We start from the raw sequence: 12,300 nt of genomic DNA on the forward strand, positions 1-12,300 counted from the left end.
ACTAGAGCTAATCAATGAATTCGGTAAACTAACAGGATACAAAATTAATGCACAGAAATCTCTTGCATTCCTATACACTAACAATGAAAAACCTGAAAGAGAAGTTAAGGAAACACTCCCATTTACCACTGTGACAAAAAGAATAAAATACCTAGCTATAAACCTACCTAAGGAGACAGAAGACCTGTATGCAGAAAACAGACTTAGAAGCATGAAGAAAATGATATGACACTCTTTTTCCCTAAGAACTGTGTAAACGCTCCTGAAAGCACTCAATGCAAAAATCAAGGCTCTGGGGAGACCTTGAAGATGGCGGAGGAGTAAGACATGGAGATAACCTTCCTCCCCACAAATACATCAGAAATACATCTACATGTGGAACAACTCCTCCAGAACACCTACTGAATGCTGGTAGAAGAGCTCAGACTTCCCAAAAGGCAAGAAACTACCCACGTACCTGGGTAGGGAGAAAGAAAAAAGAAAAAAAGAGACAAAAGAATAGGGATGGGACCTGCACCACTGGGAGGGAGCTGTGAAGGAGGAAAGGTTTCCACACACTAGGAAGCCCCTTCACTGGCAGAGACGGGGTTGGGGGCAAACTTTGGAGCCACGGAGGAGAGCGCAGCAACAGGGGTGCAGAGGGCAAAGCGGAGAGGTTCCCGCACAGAGGATCGGTGCCGACCAGCACTCACCAGCCCGAGAGGCTTGTCTGCTCACCCACCGGGGCGGGCGGGGGCTGGGAGCTGAGGCTCTGGCTTCGGAGGTCAGATCCCAGGGAGAGGACTGGGGTTGGCTGCGTGAACACAGCCTGAAGGGGGCTACTGCGCCACAGCTAGCAGGGAGGGAGTCTGGGAAAAAGTCTGGAACTGCCGAAGAGGCAAGAGACCATTGTTTCGGGGTGCGCGAGGAGAGGGGATTCAGAGCACCGCCTAAATGAGCTCCAGAGACGGGTGTGAGCTGCGGCTATCAGCACGGACACCAGAGACGGGCATGAGATGCTAAGGTTGCTGCTGCAGCCACCAAGAGGCCTGTGTGCAAGCACAGGTCACTATCCACAATCTCAAGAGCAAATTATGAGAACAATTCTATTTAAAACAGCCTAAAAAAACCAAAATACTTATGAATTAACTTAATCAAGGAGGTGAAAGACTTGTACAATGAGAATTGAAAGAAATTAAAGACAACATAAATAAATGGAAACACATGCCATGTTCATGGATTGGAAGACTTAATATTGTTAAAATGTCAATACTACTGAAAGTGATCTGAAGATTCAATGCAATCCCTATCAAAATCCCAGTGACATTTTTAGTAGAAATTGAAAAGCCCACCCAAATTTTCATATGGAACCTCAAGGGACCCCAAATAGCCAAAACAATCTTGAAAAAATAAAACAAATCTGGAGGAATTATACATCCTTATTTCAATACTTACTACAAAGCTACACTAATCCAACCTGTGAAGTACTGGCATAAAGACAGACATACAGACCAATGGAACAGAATAGAGAGCACAGAAATAAACATATATATGGTCAATTGTTTTTTGATGAGGGTACCAAGACCGTTTAATGGGGAACAGATAGTCTTTCCAACGAAGGATGCTGGAAAATCTGGATATCCACATACAAAAGAATGAAGTTGGACCCTTACCTAACACCATATACAAAAATTAACTCAAAATGGGTCAAGGACATAATTCTAAGATCTTATTTTAAGATCTAAGACAATAAATCTCTTAGAAGAAAACAAAGGACAAAAACTTCATGACACTGGATTTGGCAATGAATTTTTGGATATGACACCAAAGGCACAGTTAACAAAGAAAAAAATAGACAAATGGCACTATGAAAATTATCCATAGAATAAAAAAGCAACCCACAGAATGGGAGAAAATATTTGCAAATCATGTATCTGAAAAGGGATTAATATCCAGAATATACGGAGAACTCCTAAGTCTCAACTCAAAAAATGGGCAAAGGACTTGAATAGACATTTATCAAAGATACAGGAATGCCAATAATCACATGAAAAGATGCTCAACATCACCAGTCATTAGGGAAATGCAAATCAAAACTACAGTGAAACACCACCTCACACCTATCTGTATGACTACTATCAAAATAAAACAAGAGTTGGTGGGGATGTAGAGAAATTGGAACCCTGGTGCACTGTCATGTGGGAATGTAAAATGGTACAACTGCTGTGGAAAACAGCATGGTGGTTCCTCAAAAAATTTAAAATATAATTACCATATAACCATGCAATTCCACTCTGGGTATATGCCCAAAAGAACTGAAAGCAGGATCTCAAAGAGATATTTGTACACCCATGTTTATAGAAGCATTATTCACAATAGCTAAACCACGAAAGCAACCCAAGTGACCATCAGTGGGTAAATGGATAAGCAAAAATGTGGTATATACATGCACTGGAGTACTATTCAGCCTTAAAAGGGGAGAAACTTCTGCAATATACTGCAACATGGATGAAACTCGGTGCCATTATGCTAAGTTAAATAAGCCAGTCCTAAAAAGACCGTGTGATCCACTTACAAGAGGCGCTAACAGTAGTCACAGTCACAGATACAATGTAGAATGGTAGTTACCAGGAGCTGGGGGAGGGGAGAACAGGGAGTGACTGTTTAATAGGTAAAGAGTTTCAGTTTTACAGGGTGAAAGAAGTTATGGGAATAAGATGGCAGTGACGTTGCACAACATGAGTGTATTTAATAGCACTGAACTGTAAACTTAAAAATGATTAAGATAGTAAATTTATTTTACCACAGTTTTTTAAAAAGGCTCTTTACGTCATATTTCTTTCCATCTACCACCCCCATTTTTCTGCTCCCCTTCCCAAACATCTTGGAAGAATTACCTACACTTGTTATTTCAGATTATTCTCTTCCCCTCTTTTTTAAGCCCACTGCAGTCTTTCACCCGTGCCTTGCCAATGAATACGCTATTATCAAGATCACTTATGGTCTAAAACCAGTGGTTAATTCTCAGCCTTCATCTTATGGGGCAACGTCTGGAGAAGTTTTGATTGTCACCACTCAGGGGGTGGGGATAGAGGCTTAGCTGCTGCTAAACATCCTACAGTGCACAGGAGTGTCCCCAATTTTTTGGTCCAAATGTCAATAGTACTCTGGTATATTTCCTGTGATTTTACTATGTCAGCAATTGTGACTTCAGTGAGGTTACTATTTACAAAGTGTGGATAGCATGTTTTAATTTTGGAAGTAGCTGTAATAGTCAGATTTGGGTTTGAATCTTAGATCTGTGCTAATTAATCAAGTGAGTTTAGACCAAGTTTATTTAACTTCTTAGTTTCCTCATCCTCAAATAATACTTCAGGCAGCACCATCCCTTCTATTAATGCATTCATTTTGTATTTCTGCCTTTCTTTGTGAATATATTTAAAGGATGTATCATTCTTAACTATGTTTCTCTTGATTGTATGTCATCTTAACATCCACTTTTTGGGTATCTGACATACCTACATACTCTCTTGTCCTACAGTACTGTACTGCTTCTTACAATAATGTAAGATTTAACTATAATACAAGAATAACTATAATACAGGAATAATTCTAAATCTTTTACCAGTCTACTAGAAATGATATACGAGCAGAAGTAGCTTAGGAGGGTAAGTCCCAGCTCTACCGACCAGGTTTCTAGTCACTCTGTTTAATCTCATAAACCTCAAATTCCTTATCTAAAAAAATGGGTATAAATAAAAGCAGTATGGTTTGGCATAAAAACAGACACATAGATTAATGGAATAGAATAGACAGCCCAGAAATAAACCTATGCAAACATGGTCTATTAATTTATGACAAAGGAGCCAAGAGTATACAATGGGGAAAGGATAGTCTCTTCAATGAGTGGTATTGAGAAAACTTGGGCAATGACGTGCAAAAGAATGAAACTGGACCGCTATCTTAGACCATACACAAAAATCAACTCAAAAATGGATTAAAGACTTTAACGCAAGACCTGAAACCATAAAACTCCTAGAAGAAAACATAGGGGGTAAGCTCCTAGACACTGGTCTCGGCAATGGTATTTTTTTTGTTCGACACCAAAAGCAAAGGCCACAAAAGTAAAAATAAAAAGTGGGGCTACATCAAACTAAAAAGCTTCCGCACAGCAAAGAGAACCATCAACAAAATAAAACGGCAACCTTGGAATAGGAAAAAATATTTGCAAACCACATATCCCATAAGAGATTAATATCCAAAATACATAAAGAACTCATACAACTCAATGGAAAAAAAAAAACTCCCAATAACCCAATCAAAAAATAGGCAGAGGACCTGATCACCAGGGAAATGCTAATCAGTATCAGTGATATATCACCTCACACCTGTTAGAATGGCCAACATAAAAAAAGACAAGTGTTGGTAAGGATGTGGAGAAAAGGAAACTCTTGTGCACTGTGGGTGGGAATGTAAATTGGTGTAGCCACGATGGAAAATAGTATGGAGGTTCCTCAAAAAGTTAAAAATAAAACTACTATACTATCCAGCAATTCCATTTCTGGGTATTTACCCAAAGGAAATGAAAACAGGGTATCGATATCTGTGCTCCAATGTTCACTGAAGCATATTCACAATATGCAAGATATCTATATACAACCTACATGTCCATCAATGGATGAACGGATTAAGGAAGACATAGTGTGTATGTATGTATATATATTACTACACACACACACACACACACACACACACACACACACACACAGGAAGGTTATTCAGCCACGAGTTAGGAAGGAAATGCTGCCATTTGTGACAACATGGATGGGCCTCAAGGGCATTATGCTAAGTAAAATAAGTCAAATATCGCATGGTATCATTTATATGTGGAATCAAATAAATAGGTATAATAATACCTACTTCAGCTATTTCATCAATGGTAAAATGTTATAGAAAGCAGTATTATAATTCTTTATTTTAGCCACCTCTTCCCATTTCCTTGATTCATGAGTAAACTTATGGGAACTTCCCCTTATAAGTCTAGTGTCTACTTTCTAGCTTTCTCTCATCTTTGCATGAAGACAGAATTATAGACATGGTGTTCGGGCATTCTGCTTGATAAGATCTTGAGCACACCTTAATAATTCCATCTAGTGATATTTATATTTCATCATTCATCTGTTTTTCCTTCTAAGTTATCTTCATATATTCTTCTAAGTTATATGTTTCTCTTTTCCTTCTTGTCAAATCTTCATCAAAATTTTTAAAATGTTTATTTTCCCTCATGAAACATTTATATATATTTAAAGACTCTTTTCAGAATGTAGTCTGAATCAAATGAAGAATCACAAAACTTCATACAGTAATTCATCAAAATTAAAAGCAAGTTATGAGCTTTGGGGAACAAAACTTTGTCCACATAGCTCAGTCAGTTGGCAGAGAAACATCTGTATGCTTAGAAGCTGCTGATCTGGGCAGAAGATAGGAGTCACAAACAGGACATAATAAAAAATGCACATTTGCCAGTTTTTCAGTTAAGTTAGAGACCGGTAAGATGTTACTATCATAAAGTAAAAGTAATCGATTTCTTTACTAGAATCTAATGTATAAATGTTAAGTGCAGTAAAATCTGAAAATCCTTAGTTTGCTATTACAATACTTACATTTACAATTTTACAAGTTAGATATTACCTGTCAGGAGTTACCAGCAAAAGTCAGGGCCAGCCCACTTATCAAAATAAAATACTTGCATAGATGGAAAAGTTATATAAATCAGTTATACTAAATATGTTATGTCCCAAAGTATCATAATCTCAATTTAACAAAATAATCCTGAGCAATACTCAGTAATGTGGGATCTGGAGTTTAAAAAAAATTTTTTACGTTAATTAAAGTTGACAATTTCACATCAGATCTTATTTCAGGAGTAATTTTTGCATATGCCATATATATCTTTCTGAATTAATTTTCATCATACCTATGGTATATTTTTCAGAAATCAGATTCTAAGAAAATAGTGGTATTTACCCACTGCTTCTTCTTGGTCTGAGAAATTAGTTGTTTGTGCTGTGTTGCTAGCTTCTTGATTTCTTCTACAAATTCTTCTTTACACTTTTCCTTTACTTGCTTACATTTTCTGTCTATCTCACCCTGCATATTTGCTACAGCTTTATTTACAGCTTGTCTTTTTTCTTCTTCCATTTCAGAACGCAGCTGAAATGAAAAAAAAAGTTAACCCACAATATGTCAGCTCGTAATTTACACAGACCATTAAGCAAAACCTTAATACATAGTTTCTACTTAACTGATATACCTCTTCCCTTTATTTCATTAAGGGCTATAAAATATTTTAGATGAGAAAAGTGCTACTGTTAATTAAAATATTATAAAAAGATATTTTATTATAGTCCTAGTTTTAAAAAGCAGCTACCTGGTTGATGCCTAAGTGACAGAAGCTAAACCACTTATCCTGCCCAGATGTCTGAAGGCAACACTGGCGGTGGAGGCTGCGTTACCTTTTCTAGAGCTTCTCGTACAACTCTTTCAGTTTCTCGCTTGTGATCAGACTTCATTCGGTCTTTAAAGTCATTGAAAATTTTGGTGTATTTGTCGTGGCACATGCTTTGACACACTCCGTCACTGGTGGTCTGGGTGCTTCGATGCAGCATTCTTGGTGAAGAGGCACTTAACTTCTTGGTCTGAGTTGATACAGAAACTTTTTCGATTGGCTGAGGCATCGTGGGGATTTCCTGGCTGGAACTTACTGCTTCTGTTTCAGGCTCTGGTTCCTAAAGGATAAGGAAAGTGCTATAGAATTCACTAGTTCAAGAGCAAGCTCTATTAGGAGAAAAACAGTGATATATATAATAGCCATATAAAAAACTGCAGTTCAAAAACCATGTAAGAAAATGGAAAATTGTTTTGTGTATTTTACCACAATTAAAAATAAATAAAAATTTAAAACACATGCAATTAGTAGGTACAATAATTCTAAACAGGAACTTCATTTACAATTACATATCAATATTATGGCTTTTCGTTTCAAAACAGACTAAAAAAAATTTATCATACAAAATCATTACCAATTTATAGTCACTTCTTTGGTTTAGATTCTTTAACAAATACCCTAAACCACTTCTCACTGAATATGTGTTAGGATTTTGCCCATATTTACACCTGATTTTAAAATATGCATGGATTATATATTTATTTTTTATTTTTATTTTTTTGCGGTACGCGGGCCTCTCACTGTTGTGGCCTCTCCCGTTGCGGAGCACAGGCTCCGGACGCGCAGGCTCAGCGGCCATGGCTCACGGGCCCAGCCGCTCTGCGGCATGTGGGATCTTCCCGGACCGGGGCACGAACCCACGTCCCCTGCATCGGCAGGCGGACTCTCAACCACTGCGCCACCAGGGAAACCCACAATTTTAAAAGGCTGAGCTCAGCAATAGTTTCCTCCAGTTTTTAAATGTTGGCCTCATTGATTTGTTGGATAAACACTTTGTTTTTTATTAGTGCTATGAGAAAATATCAGAGTTCTAGAAAATACAGCAAAGTGCCCTCCCACTTAGCCAGCCGTGGTCACTGCTGTTTAACTGGTAAGGAGACTTGCAGTTCCCGTGTGTTACTCTATGACGGGAGCAGTGGGAAGACTGGGTCCAACTTGGTTGCTACAGGTTGACTGACGGCAATGCTTTTCGCAAGGACCTGTGAGGAGCACTGCCTTGAACACAACTGTGAAAATATTTCCTGTTTCAATTGCCACCTGGACACTGCAAGGCAGGCAACTTACTTCTTTTTTGGGTTCCACACTTTGATTACGTCGTCCTTTCTTTGTTCTCGGTTCTTGAGTGACCTTTAGCTGTGGGCATCATAAAAGTAACAGCACATTATTCCCGACACTATGAAACACTTCTCTGCTGCTAAGACTAGCCAGGGACCCACAGGTCAGGGGTGAGCACTTGTTCCCTTTCGCATTAGCTCTTTCAAGACCACGTGGTTGGCACTCACAGAATGATTCCTCTGGGCCGAGGGCTTGAAAGAGCTAATGTGCTGGTAGAGTCAGGATCAGGGTTGGTGGTGGCTTCCGTGTACTGGAACTGGTTCTGGTTTCTTTTGCAGAGCACTTTACAAATGTTACACGAAAGGAAGAAGAAAAGTCAGAATCTGCTCATTCCAGTGAGGAGTGTGCGCTGACACCTGCACATTCAGAACAAGAACCGACAGGCTCTCACTGGCACCTCTCACCTGCTCATTACTGGTAGAGGAGATGCTAGATTCTGCCTCCTCCTCCCCTCGGTCCTCATTCTTAGACTTCCAAAACCGCCCTTCACGAAGGAAGCGCTGATGTAGCTCCAGCTCATCACAGGCCTTCTTCCAGCCCATACTGCGCTTAACGTGCAGCCGGTGAACGTTGACTGTGATGTCCTGTATGTTTTCAGAAGGAATCCAGGCCCTGTGAACAACAATGAAGGGGATGGTTAGAAATTTCCGAAATGGGAGGGACTTCCCTGGCCGTCCAGTGGTTGAGACTTCGCTTTCCAACACACGGGGAGCTAAGATTCCACATGCCTCGCAGCCAAAAACCCAAAAGATAAAACAGAAGCAATATTGTAACAAATTCGATAAAGACTTTAAAAATGGTCCACATCAAAAAAAAAAAGAAGAAATTTCCAAAATGGTAGAAACTCTACCCATTGTAAAGTACAATTTGTGGCTTGAATAAAAACTCTTTAAAAAAAAAAAAAAACTCTTACCAAGTAGAAAATAGGTGAAGTGACATTTGTTTTTCACAGTCATCAAAGCAAAGTTCTCAGAATGGGAGTGATTCACAGCTCTTTTTAAAATGTTCAATATCTCATTGTTTTGAATACTGTAAATTATTCAAAATCTAGCTATTTGCATGTTAGAACTATAGAATCATTTGTAAATGCCCAGAAATTTTCATGAGACACTTACATACAAAATGAGGGCATCTAACAACTATTATCTAGTAAGTCATCACATCCCTATTCATCAGATGAACCATGACTAACAAATGGAAAACTGTATCATTCAGCAACCAAGTACTCAACTGCGAACACATAAGTTGATCTAAAACTACATTTGGTTCTATTGGGAAGAATGCTAGAAATTTAAGAAAATTTTCCTGGGTGCTAATTGCTTGACTGGACTTAAATTAATATCCAACTCAACCAGGGCTTACCATGTGCCAGTGGAAGGCACCACAAAGCATACAGTGCGTGGGACCTGACTGTTCCTGCCTCATTTGATAGCTGGCAGAGATGCTGCCAAAATGGGGTTAAGGAAAGCTATTAATTAGCAGCTGGAACCCAATGAGGGTCCTCACTGCGCCTAATTAATTAGGTTGGCACTTCTATATACATTGCCACTGCCTTTAACTGAGAAACTGATAAAACAGTGCAGCACAGAGTTGAGGTGACTCTGGGGTACTCTGGAGAGGAAGAGGGTTTCATCTGGCTGTGAGTGGTCACAGGTTTCATTTGGGCTGCATCTTGAAGGAGGAGTAAGATTTAAACAGGGGACCATATGAGGGGAGGACTTCTAGGCAGAACGATATCACAAATGAAATAAGAAAATATAAGGACATGTGAGCCACAGTTAGTAAGACATTTTCTAGAGCACAGGGTACAAGTTGGGATCCAGCACTATGAATACACAGATTTGGTCTTTTCAGTCTTATTAGGAGTTTCAGAAATACTAGACCTATGACTGTTCTGAAGGGATCTTACTGAATCCCGGCACATATGCCTAAAGCCAAAAATGTACACTTCTAACTTGCTTGTACAAACTAAGCTGTTTGCTTTAGAATTTAAAAGCACATTTTAAATATATAATAATCCATAGTTATATGGTAATGATAACTGAAATTGTTAAATTTGAACTTATTTATAAATATTACATTAACGGTGTCATCTGACAGTGCTTTATTAGAAACCAAAGTAAACTACACTTTGAAAAAGAGTGCAAATAAAATTTTGCTTGTGGAAGAGTTCCTTGCCATTAGATCTTGTATTTATATTATATTTACTCTTTCAGTCAACAAACATTTATTGAGCACCTATTACATATCAGTCCATCAATAAGAGTGTTACAACACTTTTTAAAACCAGTATGTTTTTTGAGAGAGATTTCTGTGATAAGCAGTGCTGACTACCTGGAATCAACTTGTGACCTAAGAGAGAATCTTATCCCCTTGGATATATTTAGTCTATTGAATCTATTTAATCTATTTAATTTATTGAATTTATTCAATTTATCTATTACCAGCTGGAACCCAGTGAGGGTACTCGCTGTGCCTAATTATTAGGTTGGCACTTCTACATACATGGCCACTGTCTTTAATCTACTGAATTTAATCTACTGATTTAATCAATGGAATCTATTCTTAACATGAGATTTAAGTCTCAATGCAATTCATAAAAACATTCCTACTCTCTCTTAATCATCTCCATTTTAAAGAGTATCACTGAGCATGCAATCTGACCTACACTAATAATAAAAGGCAAACTGCACCCCACAATTTACAGTAAGTTTAATAAAAAGAGGTAAAATTGAATCTGGCTATACCTACACATCTGTCAATCTGGAATTCTCTGAATATATGCACAATAAAATGGCTCAGTGATATGATGGCAAATGAACCTAAAATGTCCCCTTTCTTTCTTCCCTGTGCCATTGCTCCCTCCAACTACAGGCAGCAGAAAGATTTAGCCCTGCTGACAGTCAGACCCTATCAGCTACTTTTTTTCCTCTGACAGGCAGAACCCTGCATACTCTATGAAAACCCAGCCTGTACTTACCAGGACCACAGGCATCTGCTCCCTGAACATTACAACCTGCTCAGGGTTCAGGGTCTAGGGAGGGAGCAGCATGTTCTGGTGTGAGCATACAGAGGGACTAGTCCAAAATCATTTATTTGCTTAAATTTTTTTTCTCCCACATAAGTGTAGAGACATGATAAACTGGCTAAAGAATATTTATTGTATTTTTTCATGGTGATCTCTGCATAACAGTGTGGTATTTAATACCACTGAACGGCACACTAAAAAATGTTTACAATAGTTTTTAAAAAGTATTTATTAATGAAAACTTGCAGCTGGGGGCCCTTATAGGCCATCTCTTCTTGGTATATAACATGTTGCTTAAGTAATTAAAACTATTATTTTTATAGAGTTCATTTTTTAATATATCAATTATTCTAACATGATAGAGTATCATTTTTAAGGTATGTCCCCATCATTCACTTGAAATATCTTGCTGGTATATCGTAACCAGGAAAAGCAAATGAAAAAGATTCATAGTAAAATTGTATTTATAGTAAAATTGTAGATCTTTTATTTTCTAAAATAAAGTCCTTAGAGTCCCATCTGTCCATAATTTTTTTAGATAAAATCTTCCAAGAAATAAGAAGTCTGGGGGAAAAAGACTCTGGAAATGTAATTTTCTGTTTTAATTCCCTCTTCAGATGACAAACTTACTCTAAGGACCCAAGTAAATCAGCTCAAATATTCTTTTAAAATATTTTCTGCACGGTATATACTGAATGATATAAAACAAACTCACTCTTAATAAAATACCACTCATGGTTGAAGATACTATAAAGTTGTTTAAAAATTAGTGAAAAAAGAAAATATAGGAAAATTCTGATTATCAGATTGTTCTCATCTAGTAGTATGGTTTTTAAAAATAACTGAATTCTTCATTTTTCTAAATTAACTATTTAATGAAATTCAAAAAACTAAGTCAAATTTTTCCCTCATATACATTCTTAGATCATAACATCGACACTCCTGTATTCCTGAGTTGATTATTTTTGTCTATGGCTTTGACAGAACCTTGAAAGTACAGTTGAAACTACCATAATGATATTACAATTCTATGAAACGAACATATCCTGAGAAGCCTTCCACTTAACTCCTAATATGGTTTCAATCCCACCATTAACACGCTTCTGAACTCAACAGTGTCAACTATTGAAACTGTCCTGTTTAGTAACCATTATCTGAAATACACCTAGAAATACCATGTATAGAAAGCACTGTTAGGTGCCCAGTCAAGTTATGTGCTGATTTGTTTTTTAATTTAAAATACACTTCAGGGCTTCCCTGGTGGCGCAGTGGTTAAGAATCCACCTGCCAACGCAGGGGACACAGGCTCGAGCCCTGGTCCAGGAAGATCCCACATGCCGCGGAACAACTGAGCCCGCGCACCATAACTACTGAGCCCGCATGCCACAACTACTGAGCCCGTGAGCCACAACTACTGAAGCCCACACGCCTAGAGCCTGTGCTCTGCAAC

The 12,300-nt window shown here is 38.1% G+C and overlaps 1 protein-coding gene across 12 annotated transcripts in view; it reads right to left on the reverse strand.

Annotated features, from left to right (window-relative positions):
- The window catches only part of ZMYND11 (zinc finger MYND-type containing 11), a 134,152-nt gene that overhangs the window by 8,217 nt on the left and 113,635 nt on the right, over positions 1–12,300 (reverse strand). For all 12 annotated transcript variants that reach the window (XM_024129567.3, XM_028495613.2, XM_028495615.2 and 9 more), the window contains 4 exons: positions 8,227–8,434; positions 7,772–7,840; positions 6,495–6,767; positions 6,007–6,192 (listed from right to left, as the gene is read on the reverse strand). In XM_024129567.3, the coding sequence (XP_023985335.1) occupies positions 6,007–6,192; positions 6,495–6,767; positions 7,772–7,840; positions 8,227–8,434 (736 nt within the window). The remainder of the gene's footprint in view (positions 1–6,006; positions 6,193–6,494; positions 6,768–7,771; positions 7,841–8,226; positions 8,435–12,300) is intronic.

The sequence above is a fragment of the Physeter macrocephalus genome, chromosome 11 (assembly GCF_002837175.3).
Source record: "Physeter macrocephalus isolate SW-GA chromosome 11, ASM283717v5, whole genome shotgun sequence".
NCBI classification, from domain to species: Eukaryota; Metazoa; Chordata; class Mammalia; order Artiodactyla; family Physeteridae; genus Physeter; species Physeter macrocephalus.